The sequence below is a fragment of the Scatophagus argus genome, chromosome 15, assembly GCF_020382885.2.
Source record: "Scatophagus argus isolate fScaArg1 chromosome 15, fScaArg1.pri, whole genome shotgun sequence".
Taxonomy (NCBI): domain Eukaryota; kingdom Metazoa; phylum Chordata; class Actinopteri; family Scatophagidae; genus Scatophagus; species Scatophagus argus.
In genome coordinates, this window is record NC_058507.1 from 3,476,594 (window position 1) to 3,501,447 (window position 24,854).

The 24,854-nt window shown below is 40.2% G+C and overlaps 2 protein-coding genes and 1 long non-coding RNA gene across 8 annotated transcripts in view; 2 read left to right on the plus strand and 1 right to left on the minus strand.

Annotated features, from left to right (window-relative positions):
* alms1 (ALMS1 centrosome and basal body associated protein) overlaps nt 1-24,854 on the plus strand; it is a 59,184-nt gene that overhangs the window by 23,223 nt on the left and 11,107 nt on the right. For 3 of the 4 annotated variants that reach the window (XM_046412687.1, XM_046412686.1, XM_046412688.1), the window contains exons 2-4: nt 22,166-22,346; nt 22,682-22,802; nt 22,904-24,797. In XM_046412687.1, coding sequence (XP_046268643.1) covers nt 22,166-22,346; nt 22,682-22,802; nt 22,904-24,797 — 2,196 coding nt within the window. Of the gene's footprint in view, nt 1-20,467; nt 20,696-22,165; nt 22,347-22,681; nt 22,803-22,903; nt 24,798-24,854 lie in introns of those variants that run through there. The other variant, XM_046412689.1, reaches the window with a different exon arrangement.
* si:dkey-33c12.4 (uncharacterized protein LOC560112 homolog) lies at nt 8,993-16,486 on the minus strand. 2 transcript variants are annotated; one of them, XM_046412703.1, is made up of 18 exons: nt 16,297-16,486; nt 15,988-16,040; nt 15,572-15,647; nt 15,085-15,233; nt 14,789-14,872; nt 14,630-14,686; nt 14,260-14,487; nt 13,537-13,734; nt 13,172-13,226; nt 12,966-13,056; nt 12,728-12,869; nt 12,440-12,544; nt 12,121-12,226; nt 11,839-12,022; nt 11,511-11,585; nt 11,150-11,252; nt 10,213-10,322; nt 8,993-10,047 (listed from the first exon to the last, which is right to left on the minus strand). In XM_046412703.1, the coding sequence occupies exons 1-18, from the start codon at nt 16,322-16,324 to the stop codon at nt 9,912-9,914; spliced, it is 1,980 nt and encodes a 659-aa protein (XP_046268659.1). In that variant the 5' UTR covers nt 16,325-16,486; the 3' UTR covers nt 8,993-9,911. The 2 variants fall into 2 exon arrangements, with proteins under 2 accessions (XP_046268659.1, XP_046268662.1); XM_046412706.1 differs by lacking the exon at nt 14,630-14,686 and having other exon boundaries at nt 16,297-16,485.
* Nucleotides 17,378-20,030, plus strand: LOC124071792. Of its 2 annotated transcripts, XR_006845398.1 has the most exons (5): nt 17,381-18,138; nt 18,258-18,403; nt 18,545-18,684; nt 18,800-19,597; nt 19,724-20,030. It is a non-coding gene; the product is annotated as an uncharacterized LOC124071792 (long non-coding RNA). The 2 variants fall into 2 exon arrangements; XR_006845397.1 differs by lacking the exon at nt 19,724-20,030 and having other exon boundaries at nt 17,378-18,138; nt 18,800-19,687.

Sequence of the window (24,854 nt, forward strand, 5' to 3'; positions counted from 1 at the left end):
TCCTGTGTAACTATCTGTACAAATGTAAACTGCTCAAACTAAAATAAACATTTATACAGATGTTAACAACTTTACAGTTTTGCTCTATGTGCGATCAAATCCTTTTCTAGCTGAGAAGACGTGTTTATTTGATTGTAAAGTGCTGTATATGTACATGCACCGTTGGAAAACCCAAGCAGCTTACAAAAAACAAAGACATGTCACTTCTGAAAGATGCTGATATGAAACCATGATTACAAAAAGGTACAACAGTTCCTGTTTCCACTGGAGAGAGGGAAGTTCGTTTGAAAGCATTTAGCTTTGAGTTTGGAGGCTCCAGTCTGAGTAAGGCCCAACACTGTTGTGTGTTCTCTCAGAGCATAATTCATAGATGTGTGAGTGTTCAGCACACTGACTTGTTGACATTAGAAGTCTGGTGACTCAAATCAGACTTGGTTCCTGGTTCACAGAAATTTCCTGAGGAGAAAAAGAAAGCGCAGCTCTTGTTTTTCTGTGCATGGATGAGTGAGTCTGCAGCCATGGATGACGACACTGTCAGGACATCATCCAGCTTCTTCTTCCTTTGTACACAATACACAACCAAACAGGTGCCAAACAAACCTGAGAAAAGAAAAGCTTTTGCTCTTCCTCTGACCTCAGCTAACAGACCACTGCCCTCGCTTTTTTCTCATTTCCGCCCAGCGGGAACCAAATGTCGTCAGCATTCTTTGCCATCATTATGATCTCTGCTTTTTGTTTTTTTTATCACCCAAAGCAAACATCAGCGTGGTCTTGTTTGAGTTGCCTTTGTTCTCCTTGAAGGAGGTCAACCTGACTAAAAGTATCTCATTTGCTGCTGCAGGCTTTAAGTGCCGAGTTTATCTCCATTCAAATTACAAACAACAAACCTCTAAGGGCTCGTTTTGCTAATAGAAGAGCACACAATGTTTCTCTTCTTTGCTCATATTTAAAATGTTAATCAGTACCCCGAGAGCTTGTGCAACAGCGAGCTGATCAATTGTCTTCGCAGTTTCTCTGGATGCTTGTGTTATTGTAATCTGCTGAATGGATGACTGACTGGGTGTTCTTTTGGGAAAACACGCTGCCGAAGTTTTTTGTTGTAAAAACATTTCTAAAAAATGACACCTTCTCCTCCAAGATGACTCATATCAGAAATGAAAAGGAACACAGTAGGATGTGTTTTAAAGATAAAGTTTGCTTCAAAAGGAAAAGTCCCACATAAGAAACTAAAGATACCCATAAACAACAAAATCTACTTTATATAAAAAGATTTATGCATTAAACCACCATGTTGCATCGATATTCAACTGTCAAAATGAGAGTTGTGACCCTTAACACATTCTGGTAAATTTCCTCCCACTGTAGGTGCACAAATTGATCTTTGTCTCTGATTATATTATCAGTGAAGAATGCAGCATTACGAGTGTGAAAGGCATTCTGGGAAATATTTGTATAACCGCTAACTACAGCAGATAGTTTGATATAAAATAGTACATCAAAAATAAAATGACATGATCATATACATTGATGACATAATGATGTCATTTTTCATAGAAATTTTTCATAATATTTTGGATATATTAAAAAAAACAACACATGATAAGAGTAATGCTTTATTATTCTCAGAATAGAAATCCTCCTTTCCATGGAATTACATAATAGCACAGTTCGGGCTCTTATTATACTTTCTACTAAGTCACCCAGGAACAAAGCTTGTGCTGTTTTCTGCTTTACTGGGATTTGAAGATTAAGGAAAGTGCAAAGAGTAATTGTTCACATTCATTATAATGCTTTGGCCAATTGATGTCTGAAGATAGTGAGAAATTCCGGTTGACACATTTGAATTGCTCATTTGGCTGGACTGACAATTGAAAACCCAGAGATTCAAAGATTAAGATGAGAAAATATTCATACATCTGTGCTATCAGATCTGTTACACTGAGCTAAATGCTGAAAACAGCATGCTAACATGTTGTACTGTGTATAATGTACCAGTGTAATGTCTGACATCTTAATTTAATGTGTTGGCATGCTAACATTTGCTAATCAGCACTAAAGCTAAAGTACAGCTGAGGCTGATTGGACTGACATTAGTTTTGCAGGTGTTAGATCATAAATCAAAGTATCTGGACAAAATTAAAATGATCATGATGAGATGATGGTGCTGGATGAAAAGTCAAGAATATAAAATACCATGACAATCCATTCAGTTGTTGAGACTTTCAATAGAAAGCCACACGACCACCGCGAGTACGTCAGCAGTTCATCAGATATCACGATGCTGAGTGGCCAGTCAGCTAAAGGAGTGATGTATTTATTCATTTGGCCCTAAATGTAAATATTTCAACTATCACAGCTCTCCGTGTTTTTCAGTGATAGCCTTGGTGATGAAGTTATCCATCTCCATGTGTCCCTCTGCCACAGGAACATACAGATGGTCTCTTTCTGCTAGTTGCTCCTGAAAATCGTCCGTCTAGTAATCTGTCCATTAATCACAATCATAAACGGCAGGTGAACAGTAGGCTCCAGTAACTGTGCACCACTGACAGCTGGATAGTGTAAATGTTTTTTTGGGGGGGGGTGTTTACTTGTTTGTGTAGGGGATGGTGCTGCACAACTGGAGCCAAACCTTACTGGACACAATTACCAAAACTCTTGTGGTTCGCTTACCGGGACAAAAAATGAAATTTAAAAAAGGGCAGAAATGAAGTACAACTGGGATGCAGAGTTACAGTTGGAGGGGCGGTAAACAACAGTTGTAAGGGGGTAGATTTGCCCCCGCATGGAAACCACTGAGGAGCCCGCAGTCCATGTGCATGTCTGAATGATGATTAACTGTAATTACCAAAGCAGTACCTGGCCTGCATGCCAGGAGGCAGCCCAAGATTAATGGGGCTCTGCTGAAAACGGAACAAAAGCTCACATTTCCAAGGTAATGAATCGCTCTGGTACTAAGGCGTCTTCACATGGTGCGCCCAGGCCCCCAGGGAGGTTCATTACAACGGGAGGAATAGATGGATCCTCTGCAGCATTTCCAAACAGGGACAGCAAACGGGCGAACAGGAGGAAGTCTTAAATCGTCCCAGACATCCTGGTTGCTACACAGCCTCTATAACCAGAAGAGAGATAAACAGCCTCCTTAGTGCTTCTTAAATGGGTGGTAAACATTACGCAGCAAACCACCTTGTTTGCCTTGTCTCACTCTTACACAAGGCGCTTAAACAATAAAGCTTGGCGCGGTGCAAACTGGTTAAGTCGTAAATTTGACTAGATTGATGGCTTCAAGCAATGAATGGTATAAGCAGGCAGTGGACTGTATTGCCTTACCCATTCATAAACACCGGTCCTTTTTAATAAAAGACTTTAAGCGAGCTGACAGTCCACTCAGCATTATCTGTATTAAAGGAAGCAGGTTTCATTTGTACAGGAAGCATGCATTTTGGTAAAGCCTGCAGGGCAAAGTTTTATTACAAGTGTCTCCTGTTATAAATCACTGTCCGAGGGATAACCCACAGATTAATGGTGACATTATTTTGTTCGGTGTTGTACAGGTTAATCTATGGTTTTTGAAAAGTGTATGGGTCCAAACGGAAGACAGCCACTGGACAACGTGTGAACAAGAGGTGAGATTTAGGATGAAGTGTTCTGTAGGAATGAGGAAAGGTGTTGCATGGAAATGCACATCAATTATTGGAAGTCAAACTCCTCGAGGCAACAATGAGAGGATTTACAGGCCGTGACATTTTTCATGCCCTTGAACATGTTACCTCCAGATATGTAGGTCGATAGCAAGATGAAATACAACCTGACGGGAGGTTTTAATGATTCCAATGCACACAGGCCACATTTTTCTTGCTCCATTAAGTCACGTAAATACTTGAAGGAAGAACAAGTTGAGGCACGTCTAGCTTTTACATCACGGCGTGTGCAGAGGTCCCTTGAAGTCGCTTTTTGTTTACAAGCTTCTAATCATGTTAATGACACTGTGCTCCCTTAGAGACCATTTCTCAATCGATCACAGAGACCAAGATAAAGTGACAACACTGAGAATTTGTGTCTGTGCACATCTGACGGAGATGAAAGAGATGTGAGATTCAACCTTTAAACCGCCATTTGTCAGGGAAGACAACGAAGGGAGTCGATGCCGTTATCCTTGCCATCACCCTACAGTCTCGGCGCGTGAACGTGTGCACATTAAAACCTGCTCTGTGGAATAATCTGTTCAGATGTGCAGAAGCAAGATGCAGTCAGACTGTTTTACTAAACATACCAGTGATATGACTTGAGACAGTTTATCAGATTTCATGCTGCTCCTCCTGGAGCCTCTAACAGTTTTATGCAACTTTTTTTCACATATGCAAGTGGTTCCCAGATCGTTTTCTCTTAATGTGATCCCACAGCCCTCTCAGATGAACTAAAGTACCCCTTTACCCCTTCCAAATGAACGGTGGTGTTTTTCATACAGCTGAACTGTAAGCGTTTGGTTCAGTTTGTTTTGCTACCACTTGGAAAAAGTATGTGCACAAACTGGACATTTCAGCCATTCATCCAGTACTAACTACTTCAGCTGTTATTAATCATTTAAGACAATCTGTTTTAGTTGTTTATCAGTAACTGTAGCTAGCTTTCAGGCATGCCTCGATTACATTCAGCTATAACATATATCCACTGCTTTAGCTTGATCATAATTTCTCATAGTTAACTTTTTAATTCAAGCATTTATCTATTAAGTTTAACTACAATTTGGTCCACTGCTTTTAACATTTTCATTATTTAATACTTGCGTGTGTGGTGTAACAAATTACTTTTAGCTATTTGCCCATTTAAGCATTGCCATTAAACGTTATGGATAAATGAATGAAAGGCAGTAAGTCGATAATTAGCTACCATTTAGTTATGCCTTTTCGTTAACCATTCAGACATTTTTCAGATACATGTCATCTCCAGACCTCTGCTTGCTTGTTAGCCATGTAGTGTTCATTTGTTATGGCTGCAGTGGGTATACTGCATGCACACAAATTGCCCCTGGTTGTGAATCACAGGCATAAGCATTAATACTTTCATTAACTGTAAAAAGTTCAATCAGTTCAGTTGCCCGTAAAAATTAAAATAGCTGGTTTGACTTTGTCCCACTGAAAATAGTCCCTCCCACAAATGCACTTTTCACTTCCATTTCACTTTCTGAACCATTTAGGGCTCAGCTGGTTTAGAAAATTACTGAGCTTTTTCTGAAAGAAAGTTTAATATAAAAGAAGATCTTCATATTTTTGTAGGATCCAGTGAGTCTGGGGCTCAGTGTGACAGTCTGAGTAGAGAAGTAGAAAAAGAACTGGACGACTAATGCTATGTTGCTTTTGACCTTTTCATGGCATTTGATGACGAAGAGAAAAATGTGTCCTTTAACTGAAGCAGAGTTTTTTAATCATAGTGAAATGAATGGAAACCAATAAACATGATAATCACGTTCAAAATCTGTAACGAGTCTTTAAATACACTATATGGACAAAAGTATTGGGACAACCATTATGCCAACAGTGTTCATTCTAAACACACAGACAGCTCTGCAGCTCTGACAGCTTCCACTCTTCTGTGAAGGCTTTCCACAACATGTTGGAGTGTTTCTGTGGGAATTTGTGCCCATTCATGCAGTAGAGCATTTGTGAGGTCACACACTGATGTTGGACCAAAAGGCCTGACTCACAATCTCCGTTCCAGTTCATCCCAAAGGTGTTGGATGGGGTTGAGGTCAGGGCTCTGTGTGGGCCAGTCAAGTTCTTCCACACCAAACTCATCCAACCATGTCTTTATGGAGCTTTGCTTTGTGCACTGGGGCACAGTCATGCTGGAATAGAAAAGGGCCTTCAACAAACTATTGCCACAAAGTTGGAAGCATAGCATTGTTCAAAATGTCTTGGTGTGTTGAAGCATTAAGATTTCCCTTCTCTGGAAGTCAGGGGCCGAACCCAAACCCTGAGAAACAGCCCCATACCAATACTTTGTCTGTATAGGATTTGGCTGACAATAATGTATGCCAGTGCTGACCTATGCATAACCACTGATATCTTGGGATTAGATCAGTTATCCACACTAGTCTTCGCCATCTTCATCCTCATCTGATGCAGCTTCCCTGTCTGTAGTCACCAGTCTGTGGTCTCATTCTGTATCCCACCCACAATGTGATTTGTCACATGCCAAAAGTAACAGTCGATCTACAAATTAACCAGTGGCTAAAGTTTTCAAATACCTATATGTAGTGGAATAAAAAGTACAATGAAATGTAGTGGAGCAGAAGTATAAAGTAACAGCAGAAGTAAAGTAAGTAAAATGGAGATACTCGAGGTGAGTGCAAGTATCTCAATATTGTACTTAAGTACAGCACTTGAGTAAATTATACTTTTCCATCACTGTTTATTCTGCATTTTTACTGCAAATGTGTATCTGTTTCAATTATCAGTTACTGGTCTCCTTGGTAATTAATAATCAGTATCAGCCATGAAAAGACCACATTGTCATTACTACTGATACTGCCCTTTTAAAGATAGTTCAAATGATCTCATTAATATAAAAATGTGTGTATTTGTCCAGCAGTCTGAAAGAAGATTGTTTGAGCTCCTGTAGGCTGCTTTCTTTCTGTAGGTGTTCAACAGCAGATTATCGCAGATGAGTTTGTCAAGGGCAGACAAAAGACTTTTCTCCTGTTCAATTCTTAGCAATAGATCCTCCATAAACAGGAATGACAGCGTGGACAAAAGACTAGACATTAATTTGTCTTCCCTATATGACCCTGATGCAAATGAGGAAAATGAAAGCAAGCAATCAATTCCCTAATTGGGTTTGCGCTATTTTAACTTGTTAAGGGGGCCTCTGTCTCGATTAAAGAGAAGGTCAATTTCTCATTGTGACAATTAACTGTATTCATTTCACACTGTAACAAAGGAATCCAGCAACGGTCGGGAAAGAGACAGCAGTGAACCAGATGCCTCCCCACTGTGCCAGCCAACCATCAGAACATCTTGTTGATCTCACTCAGCACGCTCATTACAATCTACAGACCCAAAATTACACGTCCACATCTCAAGATAAAGAATAGTTTGGGGAAGGCCGTCTTGCGATTTTAATAAGGGCTTTTTGATGGAAATTCCATTAGCAACAGAACAAAGTCTTGATTTTGAGATAAAATGTTATCTTCATCTCTGCTGAAGAAAAGGCAAAACTGTCTTTTCATTCATGTTAAAAACCTCATGACTCCAAACATAAACAAGACTTAAAGCCCCTGAAAATGTGGTTTCATCTTGATTCTTCCTCTGTAACTGTAAATATTCCTTACAAAACAAACTCAGATTTGAGCAGTCCAAATTCCAGCTAATCCTCAGCACAGACAAAACAGTAAATGCAGAGATTTCTCCTGTGAAATGACCATAACTGTTCTGACTTTGGCAGAAAATTGTGTGCTCACGCAGGACCACATCACTCATAGTGAGAAGATCATTGAGGACACAAGTTTTCTGAACCTTTTAAACCGCTAAGACAATATCCCTGCAAGAATTTGCTGGAAATAAAAACAAAAAATGGCCGTTGTTTTGTGTTGCTCCAAAACACACACACATTGAATGTTTGAAGTGCCATTCCTTTAAAGAGGACAAGCAAACAGCAGCCCTGCTGGGAAGGTTATGAAGTTCGAGCAGAGGCCTGTAAGCCGAGCGGCTGCAAAGCTGCAGTGGGACATTTATTTTGGCTTCCTGAGAAACAAATCAGACTGTTGATATACATCGTGAGTCAGCTACTCCCTCATGTCACATCAATAGTTTATTTACCCACGTAGGGAAACCACTGAATTAGAATAAAAATTAGATCATGTATCCCTGCACTAAAAGCAATACATTCAATTACTCCAACTCAAAACTTCTCTCGAGGCGGAGGGAGGAGGATTGTTGCTGCATAACCATATATCAAAAAAGCAAAAGAGTGGGAGAGCAACATGTCATGTCTGCTGGTTAATGTCTGTTACTGTTCTTGTTCCCTTCTCATCCTGTTGGGAGGGAGAGAACAAGGGAGAAATCTGTTAAAAGCTCTACACACCAAGCAGCCTTTTAACAAGATGCACTTAATCTTCCTGGTGTTTGCTTTAGTTAAGTGAGGGATTGGCTTAGTCCAGGCCCAGAGTGGTGGGATGTTGATTCCAGCCAGTGCACGGACCCTAACCTCTTATCAGTCTTTATCTGCGTTTGAACAGGTTTTCTTTTAGCAGGGCAAAGCCAAGCGGACCAATAAGATTAAATATAGACCCATTTTGGTAATGTATCAACTGCATGTCCCAGCGCTGCCTATGGGTTCAACCAGAGTTCATGTTATTAGTATTACAGGCCTTTCATGCTCTCAAATCTCACTCAGATCAAAAGGGCTTTGTGAGGTATGCCACCATCAGCCAATTAATGCCCACAAGTACAGCTGCTCTGTCTGTAAGGTCAACACTAAGCATTTTCACAGCCTCAACTTCTTTTTCCACCCATCCAGCTTCATTTTTATGTAATTATTCAGCTCTTTGGGAAGGTTCAGTAATTCACACCCCACACATTGCGTAACAGGAGTCACAAAAGTGACCTTGAACTCCTCGAGTCAAATAACAAACCTGACGGGCTTTAGCGAAGAGGGATCTACACAAATCCCCCCCACCCACATTAACACAGTCAGGAGGATTGAAGGGAAGTATTTTAGGCTTAGAAGAGCCTCGCTGTAGATAAAATCTCTGGGACAATGGTTACTTTTCAGGTCTTTTAACTGGAACTCTGCCCTAACTCAGGCGACTGCAGAGGGCTTGTCACTCAAGGACACTGCAACAGGATGCACAGCTGCTGCCAGGATTTAAGTGGTGATAGTTTGGTGGTGGGACAGCAACAAACCACTGAGCTTCTCATCCTCAAGTCACAGCTTCCTTCGATATCCGACGTTACCCTGAGCTACATGCCAAGGCTTGAATAATCCGTCTCACAAATCATGCTTCAGCCTTATTATCACAAGGCTGACTTTATTATTAGTTGTAGTGATTCATATCTATATACTGCTCCACCTACAAGTCTTTGGTCTCATATTAATATGTATGGCACAACACTGACACTCAGAGTTGAGGCTTTAATTCCTTCTGGGTTGACCCATGATGAACCGCAGCCACAGTGCTACTGAAAGGCACTTGTTGTCCAAACATCATTACACTTAAACAGATTCTCCATCAGACTTCTCATTACAAAATGTATACATAATGTGCATAACTACTGAAGTGAACCATTATTAACGAGCACATTAATAAAACCCAACCTAATTTCAGACTACAGTTTCATAATTAAACATGGCACAACAAATGTGCCAGGAGTATGACTACACATCAGTCACAGCCTTTAAAATTAAAGCAGAATAGTTTGTAGCCCCAAAGTTAAGGGATAAAGGTGATGGTGCCACCTAGTGGTCACCAACAAAAATAAAATAAAACAAAATAAAATCAACAGAAAAATCTGTTGAAAAAAAAAAAAACAAAACAAAATTCAAACAATGTGACAGAGTAAAAATCAAGTGTTTAAACACAATCTTTAAACAGATTAGGTAGTCACAAGTAAACCCTGACAAAATCAACAAAGGAACAGCAGAAGTTTGATGCACATGAATTGTTACTATAGTACAGTAAAAGAACAAAGTTTGATGTGTCCTTTGTATTTGTACAACAATGGTGGGCCATCATGGTGCAAACATTTCTAAAAATCGAAAGGAACATGACCAATCCAAACTCTTATTTTTCTGCAGCCAAAACATCACAAGAACCAAACACAAAGACAAAATGAGGTGACTGAATGGAGCCCATTGTGGCATCACCTCTGCATCATCTCAAAAGGAAATGATGCATGCTTGTGATTTTTGATTTCCTATGTGTGAAGATAGCCTAGTCTACTGGTGAATTTGTCCTTGTCAATGTTCTTGTGGTTTGGGTCATGTTTGAAAGTGCAGTCTGGCCTCGTGCAGCCCGTGGTCCTCCAGAAAAAGCATTCCTTCTTGTATGGGCTACAGCAAAGAGGGGAAAAAAACAAGAAAAAGATAACATTATAAAATACACCTGATAATAACAGATTTCTTACCTAATTTCCATGTTTTTAATCATTTTACAGTTGAAGACAAATGAAGTCTAAACTTGTAACCAAAGTCGATGCGACAATATCAGGGTCTTACCCCGGACGTGGTGCATAGGGGTCAGTTGAGGCCGATTTGGACATACTGAGTCCATTTTGGAATCTGTTGGGATATCGCACTGACAGGGGAGCCCCCTCTACCACCATTCCCTGAAGAGGAAACAAACATGTCCACATAAACAGCAGTTGAAATCAGTCATTCAAAATCTGCTTCAGTAAGCTAACTGTAGTATCTTGCTCGAAAGGTTTATTTTCCCTATAATAACTGATCAATCATTTGGTCTCTAAATTGGTGAACAATATCAATCACAGTATCCCAGACACCAAGGAGAATACATTAAATTTGTCCAAATTGTGTCCAAAGTTTAAAATATTCATTTCATTATCACACAAGACTGTGTGAAATACTGACATTTGCAGCCAGAACTCATTTTTGGCATTTGACCTTTTACTCTTGTGGCTTGACAATTATTAATATTGCATTGGTTTACATAGCAGGGCACAAAGGCAGACAGTCACAGCTGAAAAATAAGTGTAAAAGCAATGGCTAAATTACAAGGAAAGCTTGCCTTTTGTTAACTTTCACATAATTGTTAGCATACTGTATACAGTACTGTTGAAAAATTAATGCATTAAATGACAGTTAACTGTATTGGAGATTGGAGTATTGGAGTATTGTCACACTGCTTAGAACAGAAAGAAACAGAAACAACTGATAAGATTTAGAGCGGGAGTCAGAGTTGCTTTGTATGATGTGAAAATAATGCTGCAGTTTTAGGGAAGCAGACAGACTTTGAAGAATGAATAATAACAGAGTGAAATAGCCATAGTCGTCAGTCACTGCTTCAGTAACACAATCAAAATAAGTTCTCCCCTAAACGTCCTGCCTCATTTGGAACCTGCCAAGTTCTGAATATAAACAACCCAAAAATATTTACTGATTTACTCTGTTGTAAGTGGATCAAACTGATACCTACATCAATACACTGGATGGCTCTATCACAGTCTTCCTTTCTGGTGTAGTTCACAAAAGCACACTGCTGTTCCAGCAACATCTTGATGCTGTAGACCATCCCCGCTCTGACAGAGAAGAGGGAGACAGCAGGTAAACATGTGAGCTGAAATCTTAAATATCCCTGCAGGGAAATTTGCTTCGTGGTCAGCATCAATATGTCAGTGTATGAATATTGTTATTTTCACTTTATTATTTTATTCCACATACTTAAAACTGCCTCTGAAACGTCCTGCGTCTACCGTCAAACTGTAAACTCGGATAACATCTAATTCTGACAAAGTACTGAACAACATCCTCAAAAGTATCAGACAGAGGTGCTTCACCTGCTGAAGAGCTCGTGGAGCGTTGCGTAGGTGACAGCAGGAGCCAAGGATCCAACCCAAACGGAGTAAAGCTCCCTTTAAACCAAAGAGAAGAGATAAATGTTACACGCTAAGAACAATTCAGCAAATTATTCCCAACTTGAAAAAGCAGGTCCCCACCTTTAACACAACTTATTTCAAATTTTAATCTGAGAGACATATGTGACTTGTGCCAGTGATCACGAGCCAAAAAGGCTGTGGAGCCTTGTATTAGGTAACATTTTTCCTTTTAGAATGAAACAGAATCGTCCATGTAAAAATACATATTGATGATACACAGTCAGCTTACGGTTTCGCTGAATTTCTTGAACGTGGAGTAGGTGACCGAGATATCGATCTGCACTGGCCCAAGTCAGACCCTTGGATCTGCTGCATTCTGGGACGGCTTGTTTGTCGGACGATCCACTCTCCCTCATCGCAGTCTTGGTCCTGCACCACTGGTTGTTCTGCAAGATCTCTACTGGCAGCGGCATCTGGAAACAGCCAAAACCAATGAGAGTTTCATATACCAGGACATCTCTGAAATGGCATGTCATCTTTCCAACTTTGAGGAATTCTTTGAGACATTTACCTGCAGGACCTGAATTACTGTCGACAAACAGAGATTCAACAGCTTCCTCTAATGTAGCGTGTGTTTTCAAGGCCTCCGAGCTCTGCGCCCAAGTGAATCCCATTTCCTACAATGAAAGTCCAAAAACAACATCTAAGCTGACATAATACCAGCACACAGACATTAAAATTGCAAATACTTTTTTTATTGGCATCTAAAACTAAACTAAAATAAAAAAGCATTTAATCTCATATAAACCAGTTATCAGGGAATTACAAGTGTGGTCTGAGGAAGCCAAGACTTCCGAACATGTAAACTGTTGTAGGTGAGCTTCTCCTACCATGAGGTGCAACGTCTGCGCTCGCTTCAGCTCTTGCTTGGCTTCAGCGCTAGAACTTTCCAGCTGCAGCACCTCCATATAGATCAGTGAGGCATCATAGTATCTCTAGAGAAGAAGAACAGGAAAGATCAAGGGCAATAAGTAAGGATTTAAAAATCATTAAATAAGAAGCACATTATCTTTTAATTAAGCATAGAAAATGAGGGTTTATTTGGCAGTACTAATGACTTCTTGTCTTGCAGACAGCTTGCGACACAAGGACAGCTGGATACAGAAGTGGTGATTTACCTTGAGTCCACAGAGCGCCTTCCCCTTCCTAAATAAACCTTTTATCCATTTGGGCTCCATGCAGAGTGCCAAGTCCGCATCCCCGAGAGCGTTTTCGTACTGCTGCATTCTTTCATAACAGAGGGACCGATTTCCAAACAACCTGAAAGACACAGTGCACGTAATTCAAGGTCATTAATGGTGGCTGCTTCCGGGTGCTTCAGTGAATCCTCAAGTCAAGTTAAGTCCATGTTCTTACTTGAATTCCTTTGGGTTGTATTTAATGGCATCAGTAAAGTATTTCACTGCTGTCTCATACTGTCCAGAGGCAGCCAAATGATTTCCAATACCTGGAATGAAGAGCAATGAAGGTTGTGCTCATTTCAGTACCTTCACATGATCGTTTTGTAAAAGTCTCAATGAAAGAAAAACAAACAAAAGAGCATGAACGAAAACATAACTTACCAGCAAGTTCTCGGCTTCTTTTTATAAATTCTTCTCCCATGAGATCTGTTGTGTTCTGTTAAAGTTCGAGGTAGCCCATTAGTCTAAATTTGCATGCAGCTTTCTGCAGTGACACCAAATTATGATGATTTTGAACCACACCTAGCTATTGTTTGACCACATAAAATAAGGTACATCCACTAATACAAGCAGAGTCAGACTTTTAAAATATTGTTGTATTATCCTTTAAAAGGTGTTACTGATAAAACATCGGAAAACAAATAACTGTTAAAGCAGATGTCATCAAATCAAATGAATTTCAGTTGCTTATTTGCATAAGATCAAGCCCTAAAGAAATGCAAATACTGTCTTTTCAGTGTTCCCACCTCTTTATTAGGTTCATGTTTCTCTTCCTTCTTTTCAACTTGTGGCTCTTCCACAGCTTTTGATTTTTCCTCCTTGGATTGTTTAACTTCCAGTAATTTAGTTTTTTCCTTTTTTTTTGCTTTTGTGGGCCGCTGGTCGCACATCTCCTCAGGGATCGATTTAGCCGGAGAAGATTGTGAATTACTTAAATCCAAATCCTGTTGAGGATTATGACACACAAGGTGATGGTTTCATTATAATCAGCCACAATTCTAGATGGACTGATCTTAGACAGCAAAAATTTTTAAAGACAGGCAAGGAATGTTAGAACTTCACAGAAAAATTGAGTTTTCACAAAGACAGACTTTTAACTTAGATCAATGTAAGATTCAGACTTAAGATAACCATTTTTAGATGTCTAAATTCAAGACTAAGACTAATTTGCTATGGGTACTTTAATTTTGGGTAAATTAAAATCATTTTTAAAAACTACACATTGAAAAAAATCTCAGCTCTTTACTCAAGCAGAAAATGTCTTCCTGGTGAAAGAGCGGTTTCTTAGAAAATTGTTTAAATGCTTTTATAAGAATATTTCTGTCAAGGTTTTGATCTTCTTGAGGTGTACTTGCACCTTGCATATGATGATTATGTCCACACTAGCCTATAATAACTGTAGAGTTCACAAGTAAATTCAAGATAACAGAGTAATGTGACAAATACAAATGTAAAACATATCCACAAACCTTTTGCTCCTCATCTTTTGTCTTAGTCATCGTCACAAGATTTTCTTCTTCTTCTTCTTTATTATCATTATTATAACTATTTTTACCACTGTCCTCATCACATCCAACTGCCACAGCTTCATTTTGTGTTTCACCAGATTCAGGAGATTCATTTTCTTCCGTATTAATTTCAATAACAGGATTTTCTTCCTTAAATTCTGAAGGGTCCAACTTCTCTGGTTCTTCTTCCTGAGATACCAAAAAAATTCATTACAATTAATCCGTGTGGCTTTGAAAAGGCTTTGCTGTCTGAATTAGGCTTCCAGTCAAGACTACTACTCTTATGTACGGTCCTTAAAATACTCAGCAATACATGTAAAACAAGACTTACAGGTAAAAAGGTTTTAACTGCATTTTCCTTTTCTAATCGTTTCTTTTCTTTTTTACGCTATAACAGAAAGGAGAAATGTGTCGTGAGTCACCGTCAAAGCAAAAAGCAACACCAACATTCACAATGAGGCTAAATCGGAATAATTATGCTAATACTGACCATTTTCTTACGCTTGTTTCTCTCTGTTTTTTCCTTACGCCGTTCTTCTTCTTCTATCAATTCCTTTGCATGTTTATCTGCCTCCTGAAAATACAAATTTGCCAATGTTCAAGAACTTCACAAAAGAAATTAAAAACACAGAGAACAAAACCAAAGGTAACATTTCTGTTCTGAGGATAAGTATACTAATCCTCTCCACCACAATCAGAGGGTAATCTCATGATACAAACCAGGTATACATAATAAAGTGAACTTTTTTATTTCACTTTTCGAAAAGCAAAACAGAACTCTAATACCTCGTCAGTCAGCTGCCTTATTCGTGGATGTGGTTGCAAAGGCCTGTGAGCAACACTGTGTGGATAGAAATTATCATCATCGTCGCTGTCATCAGAATATATGATGTCATCATCCAGGTCTCCGTCAATGTTCCTTAAAAAATCTAAACCTGAGAGATACAGACACACACATAGGGTGCCATTCGTTTAGTCCAGTGAGCATGTGCATCACCTGCCCCCCCAAAGACATTTAATTGAGAACAGAAGAAGTGACCTAATCAATCTGCTGCAGCTATGACAACAAACACAGACACAGGGACTAATGAAGTAAATCTGAGCTGCTTGCCACCAGTTTGTGTAACTTCTGGCATCTTTATGAAGTAAATCACTTAGTGTAATTGTGCAATTTAAAATGAGTAACACTGTTTTGAAACCCAATAGTACTGAGTGGTGTCTGATCTCCAGTTCTCTTCTTCATCATCAATTTGAAATATCCGGCATGCCTTACCGAAAAAGCCAGAAGTGAAGACATCCAGGAAAGAGCTTCGAGGCTGACGTCCACTCATGAAATCCACCACAGTTTCCTGTGGACAAATGATCAGTTTATTGTGTGTGACGTTATTTATTGACTGTTATCTGCAGCAGGTACCAGAGGAACTGAGAGTTAACACTGCTGTGAAACTGGATGTGGCCTACTAGTTTATTTTCCGTATGTTGCAATACAGTTTTCCTTCTGTATTACTTTCACCTGACAGGTGCGAAATATGAGCTGCCAGTGCCATGCGAGTGGCAGCTCGCATAGGTTACAAGCTGTTTATTATTATAGCCAAGGCAGCACTGGTCGCACTATTCAAACTGGAAAGACTTGTTATGCCACAGTGACAACAACACGATATAAGAAAATTCACAGTGACGTTGACTCACGTGTGTACGCATAAGTCTGGAATTTTCTCGAATTCTGGCGACAGGAGCTCCTCCTGAAAGGTAGAAACAAGTGATGTCTAAATACATACAAGTCATACATTTATGAAACATATGGCTTTAGCATGCTACAGTCTAAGCCGGGGGTTAAGGTGGTACAATTACATTAACTCACCAAGCGCCGCAACGTTAGCTAGCTAGCTAATAAGCTAACTAGCCATACGTTTGACGATTATTTCCAAGTTGTCAGTAAATGAAACTTAGCGAGTAAGCTATCAAATCACCAAATGAAAATAACTGATTTGTTCTTACCTTTAACAATGTCTTTCTTTCTTGGCATGATGTTAACTTGTTCCTTTGAACAGTTTGCCCGTGGCGATGTTTGTGTATGTATGTGTCAGTTCTGTTAAAGACAGCTTTACTGCGAAGTGTGGTCTCGTTTCCGCGTTTGAACTTGTGGATGTTTTATAGCCCTGATGTTTCCCTTTCAGGATGTTGTCCGCCTCATGATCAAATTGAGATTGTTTTTTTAAGGCTGTAATTGGATGTAAGGTCTGCCAATCACAGTAAAGTAGGCGGGATCTGAATGCAGCGTGCTTGCCTGAATGTCTGACTGAGGGCAAAAGAAATCATAACGTCATGATATATCATCATAATCATAACATCATGACTGTTTAAAAATGCTCTTTAGCTACATATGGGCCAACAATACGTTTGTAACGGTTAGAAATGGTCAGAAATTATGTCAAGTCCTGTACAAAATGTTTGTAAATCTAATTCATGGATCAGTATATCCGCTATACATATAAAAATATTCATGTATTTCTATCAGTTCTATCACTAAACCTGACTGGACTCAGCTGGGTTCCAGCTCCTTTTATTTAATAAGCAGGTGAAGCATTTTGTGAGACACAAACATGTGCTTTTATCATTGTCTTATCTTTATTATACCATTATCCTGTGACAACAGTAAAGTATGTAATCAGTAGACCCATCTGCGGATACGTGTAGACGTGCAACCTCAACTTCAACTTCAAACTTTATTTTGTCAGTATATTTTTACACACACCGAATTTTTTCTCTGCATTTAACCCATCACTGATTGAACACACACATGCAACATGCAGTGAAACACACACAGGAGCAGTGAGCTGCCATTGCCAGGCGCCCGGGGAGCAAATTGGGGAGGTTAATCACTGCACCACACCCAAATGCAAAAGTAATTGCTTGTGTAATAGATTAACGTGTCGTGATAAGAAACTACGTGCCAGAGAGTGTAATATGCATAGATGCATAGTGATGAAAAACATCACTCCTCCAGAAGGCAGGTGAGTTCAGGTTCTGTGCATGCACACAGGTAGCACCTTAAACTCCCAAACCGCAAGAATGTCGACTCTGTATCTCCCTGTCGTTGTTTTTCTCACGTACAGCCGGCGTGGGTTAAAGTTAACTTTTAACTGACGTTACGCTGGTCAAGCAGAGGTCAGCTGAAACAGCGAGCTGTGAACAGGGATCGGCTATAATAGTTAAAAAATAAAAGTCAGCAGTCATAGCTAACGTTTCATGTGGCAAACGATGGCAGAGAGAAACAGATTCAGCTGCACTTCTGGAGTCTCAAGTGAACTTTGTTTTTCAGATAAGGTTCTTGGCATTGTTCAATCTACTACATATAAAGAGAGTCATAAAAGTTTTATGAACCATCGGAAATTATTAGGAAATTATCAATCCGTCCCCAGATCATCTGAGGCGACATTCCCTTCATGGAAACTGCTTTATCATCATACCATAGTTCTCCTTGATTCACGTCACATATTCAACACAACATTACATTATGTGATGTATTATACATCACATAATGCTGATGGGACGAACAACACTGGTGCGTCAGCGCTGTGCCGAGTGCACAAGTGTGAAACCCCGTATTGGTGCGTGTATCGCTTTAACAAAAAAGTCATGTGACCGATACAGGAAGTGTGTCGTTTGGATGTGCAGCGCCAAATTGTGTTTATAAGGAAACAAACTGTATCGACGTGTTGCGTGTTTGTTGGATGGAGATTAAACTGTTTGCTGTGCTGTTGGATTTTTTGTTTTGCTTCCAGTTCTCGAAAATTTTCACAAGTCTGGAATAATTTTGATCTTTTGACGCCAAATAAGGTAAATCTTTTCCTCCTTTGGGCATTGTTTACTGTTAGTTTTTAATTCAATGGTTCTACTCTTTTCTAGTGAGAGGTTTGATTTGTTTTCAGATAAATTAACTTTTTGTTTTATTGTAGGTGAAGTGTCGGCTCTGCTCAACTGAATTGTCTTCAATCAATACACATCAATCACATCAATAAGAGCACGTCATCAATGCTGAGGCATTATAGAGCTCGGCATGGCAGTGAAGCGTTGGCAGACACTCCTGCTGTGAGTACCCCAGGTATGGTGACATTCTCACAAACTTTGAATTTTCAAAAATACTTTATTACACACAAAAGGCTTTGTGTGACTATGTAATGTTATTTGTAAAATTACAGTCCTTTAACAAGCTTTAAACAAAATATTTCTTTTTGGCTTGCAGTTCCTAACAAGCAAGCATTGGATGAGGCTGTGATCAACATGATCATCAAAGACTGTCAGCCGCTCACCCTTGTAGAAAATGAGGGATTCAGGGCGCTCATGCAGCTTGTTGCACCCTCATATGTTCTACCAAGCAGGAAGGTATGTGTAAGAAATGCATGGTTGAATTAATTAATGAATACTGTCGATAGATAGATAGACAGACAGACATGTATGTATTCATAAGGTATTACAATATCTGTATGGTTATTTTTAGACGGTCAAGGACTTGGTGGGCCAGAAATATGAGGAAGAAAAGGAGAAAACAAAAAAGGACCTCCAGAGCGCCGTTGCTGTTACTTTAACAGCTGACACGTGGACCTCGATTAATATGGAGGCATATCTTGCTGTTACTTGCCACTATGTGGACAAAGACAGCCATGAAAAACGATTTGTATTGCCCATTCCATCAATTTAATTGTAACAAAATCATGTGATCAAATTACAACACTAACAGAAATCCGCAACAAAACACAGCAAATTGTCACATACTTTCGATCAAGCACCACGGCCAAAGAAAAGCTCACTCAAATGCAGCAACAGCTGGGAACACCATTCCATAAATTAATAAATGAGGTGCCAACACGATGGAACAGCACCTACCACAGAATTTGAAGTCATTGAAGAGATGCTCAGGGTGCTCTCTCCTTTTGACCAAGCCACAAGAGAACTCTGAGGAAAAAAAGAGTCTCGGGGTCAAAGGTTATTCCATTGATGAGAATGATCCACATTGAGCTTCAACATCAAGCCTCAACATTAACAAAACCAGCTGCTCAAGAACTGGCTGAAAATCTGAGAAAGCGGCTAACTGAGTCCATCTGCAACGTGGAATCACTCAGTGTGATGACACTGGCAACACTGTTGGACCCCGGGTTTAAAACAGTTGGCTTCTTTAGTCCACTAAAAGCAACAGAAGCTGTTAAGAGACTGAAGTCGGAGTGTGCTGCTGAAATGAGCCATGAGCCTGACCCAGCAGAAGAACAGAGCTCTTCACATGGATCAGAACCCAGTTCAGGTATGAAAACACATTTTTTGTGTGTTTATATGTATGTTTCTGTGGTTTATCGCTAGTGTATTGTCGCATGACAGAATTTTTTCAAAAATATTTGTTGATTGTTGCACAATCTTTGGAAACCTCTAGATATGGAAGTTGAGGAGAACAGGATGACCTCGAATACTACAGCAGATTCCACAGTTGACGTCCATCGCTACTTGGCTGAAAGCAACACACCCAAAACACAAGACCCGTTACAATATTGGAAAAATAACCAGAAAACGTATCCACACCTTTATCAACTGGCACTTAAATATTTATGCACACCATCTTCATCTGTTTCCTGTGAATGAGTATTTTCTAAGGCAGGGGAACTGGTGTCCAAGAGGAGAAATCGCCTTGGAGCAAAGACACTTCAAAAACTTTTGTTCCTCAATAAAAATGTATGAATGAATCCATTTTTAGTGTGTTATTTCGTATGTTTGAACACTTCGGTTAACAAAATCCCATACATAAGTAAAACATTTTAATTCTCAATTTTATTTCAGACAAATTTGCTATATTTTACATGCCAACTCATTTGAGCATTTACACAAATAAGCAAATTTTGAACCATTCTAATAAACAACTTCACTCGGCAAACAAATATTATTTTACAGGCTGATGTTGGGTTAACAGCATGCAAGTTTTTCCATCTTTTCATTTTGTTTGCCTGCAATGATTTTAGATCTACAGCAGGGGTCACTAATGAGTGACCAATACCGTGTCAACACAGTTTGTGTGATGTGTCAATACACTCCTTGAGGCATCATCAACCCATCCCTAGAGGTGTGTTATAATATAGCATATATCGGCATTAAATTACACATGGACGACAGAAAGTTGAAGGGGCATTATTTTTGAACCGGAGGATGTTCGGTCTGTTTAACGCAACTGAGCAGCACCGCCATCTAAAACAATTCCTCAATTCAAATCAAACCCTTCCCGCGCCCTTTGGCCACCCGCGCGGGTTTCCGGGTTTCCCCCCCACATTTCCTAGCAACGCTGCTTGGATACAAGCTGGAGGAAGTGCAGTCACTGTGGCGGACTGACAACAACATCAACATGGAACCTCCTGAGGTAATTTTTGTGAAAAGTATGTCATGCAGTACATTGGCGTCGTCCCTCGGTAAGCTTTGACTTAGCCCTCGTCTGGGGAAATCTGACCAAAGCCTACCCAACGTCAGTCGTTGTCAATAGCTAGCTAAAGGCTAACCGCTTTGCTAGGTTGTTAGTTGGCTAACTAATGTTTAACGTAACCTTGCTTTTCTTTTTAAACGTAATGCCATTGTCAGACAAAATATTGCGCGTTCGTCGTTAGTAATGATAATAGCATGGATGCTTGGCGGTTGCAAGTTAACGTTAGCAGTTTGTGTGCTGATTATACACAACGTGGTCATGTGTCTTACAAAGCTAACATTAAGTAACCTGTTGCCACTAGCTAACTTTTTGCTATCCCAACAGTAAACTCATTGAGATGTACAGTATAATGTAGTCTAATGAAAATACTGCTAATTTGCTGTTAACCCTAAAGTGGCTCGTTGGTACATCTCCGTTTGTATATCAGTCGGGGCTAAAGCCATTTCCCCCAAGTGTTTTGTCCGTCATAACAATGAGATTAGTCACAGGAATGCCTAGGTAAATAAGTCAGCTTTATGTTATAGCCCAGTATCGCGAATGTCAAATTTGCATGTAAAGGGGACTTTACATTCTGTCCAGCCTGTGATATCTTCTACCCATAGATCCTCGAGTTTAATTAGGTTAAACGTCCCTAAAACCACTTTAACAGGAACAACAAATGGACAGAACTCATGGACACAGACATACAAAATAGACAGAATGATAAAATTATCACTAGATTGTAAAAATGTGAAGAACATGTGTGTAGGTAGATGAATAGAGTTTTTATTTGTTATAATATGTTGCATAAATCACCAAAACAAATGATGTAGGTGGGAACTATAGAAGAAAATAGAATAAAAACACTGAACATTGAATGATCTTTAACATTGACTATATACTGTGTAAATTTCATTAATAATGCAAGTCCAGTAGATAAAGATATGCTACAAGGTGCAGGGTTGTCCTTGGATATTATTGAAATTAGCTGTACATTGAATACTATATATGTAAAAATAAAAAGAGTTTTGAGGTTGCATAACACACAAGAAGGACATTGTGATTGCATGTAATAAATTAAGTCAGCATCTTGTCCATGCTATGAACCTGAGGCTTCTGTGATGGGAAGCACAGAGAGGCAGGATTGACTTCCTGTGAGGTTGGTTGTCACACAAGAGCTGTATAAGTTTCTTGCTGTAGGTGCTCTGACGTTTGACCAGCAGACTGTGGAAGGAGAGACTGATATTTTACAGAATGTGCAGCATGCTTTTCTTCTCTATGAACTGCAGAGGCTGCCGACTTGTTACCAGCTTCTGTTGTTTTAAGTCTCCAAAAAAAACTGTTGAGTGTTCTCATGCCTTATGTTACACAGTAGTGTTAAGTGGTAGAAGAACACAATGACGGTGAGTTGTTTGATGATATGCTCTACAGAGGGTGGCAGCATCTCCACTGTTGCCGGCAGATGTAGATCTGAGCCAGTCTGTTGGACAAACATCCATAAGCCAACCGGGAGCTCAAAGTTATAGCTATGCCAGTCAGGACCAGAGGGAGCCCAGACTGGAAACAGATGGCCGGGAGCTTCAACAGCTGTGGGGGCAATCATTGCCGCCAGGTATGTAATTTGAATAAAACAATGAATTTTGCTTTCAGTTGTGCTTATGCTTTTGTCATACTGCTGAATGGGAGGTCATTTTGAATAAAATTTGTTGGTATAGTGTGCATTTGGAATATATAATTGTGTCATGATTTTGTGATATCTGTGTGTGTATGAAAAATCACATATCAAGTTTTGTCGTTGCTAACTCATCATATTGGGTCTTAGGATAATGAAACATTGAAGGCGGTGATGGTTTATATGCATTAAGTTTGTTGGATCTATACTTCATTTGTGAGTTGTAAACTTGTTTATGGAGGCTGTGATTAACTCGGTATTTTCTGTGTCATCAGAATTTCAGGACAGTAACCTTTCTCCAGCACTTCCCTTGTTGCCTGCACACTCTGGAGTGGAACATGTGTCCTCTGAATATTCTTTACTCCAACAAAGTGCCAATGAGTTTGCACCTTTAAGGTAAAACGATTGAGAAACAATTATTGCCTCTGTGGGTATAATTTTCTAGTGTATGTTATGTTCAAAAGTTTCTCTTTTATTTATTTATTTTCCTTTTAAAGGGCGTGCCCCGACATTTCTATGGCATCAGAGAAGTTTCACTTTCCACCACAGGATCGGACTACTCAGGGCTTTGAGCTTGACTCACTGTCCCAGCACCCTTTGGCCCAGGAAACAATCCTGTCTGGAGAAGAAGAAAACAGCAGTGGCTCCCCGTCCCAGCACAGTTTGTCACCAGGCGATGAAGGCAGGCAAATGGAAACTGTTCGCTCCCCACTGATTGCCACCACTGATGGACAGGGAGTACAATCCAAAGATACAGGCAGCAGGGGGAACAAATCAGAGACTGTAACTGACCCTCCAGACAAGACAGTAGTAGAGAACAGTGAAGATGAAACATTCTTTTTGAGTAAGGAAATTCCTGCCCAGCATCTTCTGGAGCTCCTTCAGAAAGATATTGGCATGCCAAGCGGTAGTAGTAGTGCTCTTTCCTCTGCCTCTGAGACCTCCATGAAGATTGCCTCATCTTTTTCCAAAGAGTCTAAAAGCAGTCAAGATTCCAAACCAGGCACTTACCAAAGCACAGTTAGAAGAGAAGGTCCTCCAGGTGAAGCTTCTCATCCCCAGCAGCAAACACAACAACCTAATAGAGATTTATACCCTGACCGGTCACCAACATTGTCATCTGAAGTCTGTAACATCAACATTGGGCACCGCAGCACTCAACCGGATGACAGTAGTGAGGTGTTACACAGAGAGCTGCTGTCTGAGGTAGAGAGGCTCTCCAGTTGTGAAGCTGAATCTAATAACCAACGGCTGAAAAGCCCAGCACTGCCTGGTCATTCTCTCACACCACATTACACAGAGACATCTGAAGGCAAACAAGGAGCCCCCAGAACAAATCTGGGTGGCATGCCCTGGGTGGAGCCGTTTTCTGCAGGTGTCGAACGAGGTCTTGGAGAGCAAGACCTCTGGTCCTCAGGAAACCAAACAGGGATTGATGGATCCTACCTGGGTTTCATTCCACAGTCTCAGTCTACTCCGGGTGTTTTTAAGGCCCCTCCCAAATCAAGTGTCAAGGCTAAATTACAGCAACTTTCTGCCATAGAATCCAGTAAAGGGAACTCGTATCAATCAGACACAGGGATTCCCTCACAGCCAGCTGTTCCCGTGGCTGATGTCCATTGCCCAGATGCAGAACAGTGCCAAGAGGAAGCTGTCGCTACAAGAGTCCAGTCTCTCCCAAGTCTCAGCTATATGCAGAAAGTAGATGCTTGGAGGGCAAACCAGACCTCAGGCAAGACGTCACTGTTTGATAGCTTGGCCCTGCAAGGATTTTCTGGCATCTCTCCTAAAAAGAAAGCTTATGATGCAGTATCTGACACTCTGAATCGCATCTTGAGTCAGCAGGCGAGGAGTTTACAACAACCTCCTGCTTTAGGTGCTCCCAATCAGAATGTTATACAGAGTTCCTCCACAGCTCCCCATGGCTCTTCTTTTTCAGGAAGAGGGGAGGCAGTTGGCAGTGCTCCCAATGACAAGGATAACACTGGGTCTACAACCAGAACCTCTGCTTCACCCTTTGGCAGGTCACAGTCCCACTCCTCTCTTAGCACAGTGGTCATGTCAGTCAAGAAAGATCAACAGACACAGAGACATGCAGAAAAAGAGAAGAGTCAGACTCAGGATGATGTCCATCATCAGCCAAGTGCCACAGCTCAGCCCTCACCTCTCGTGAGCCTTGGCCAGTTCAGTGACGTCTCACCTGATCGAGATTTGACATTCTTAAGTTCCCAAGATAGTCACAACAGTGGAATTAAATTGGGAACTTCCATTGGAGCATCTTCTGTTGCCAGCCTGGAGGTCGATAACTATGCTCCGTACTGGACTTCAAAACCATCAACGCCACCACCTCAGCTCAAGCCTGAAGAGCTCAACATTGAAGAACGTATTCCGGTATTTGAAAGCCTGACAAATATATATAAACAAACAGAATATTTTTTAAAAAATATT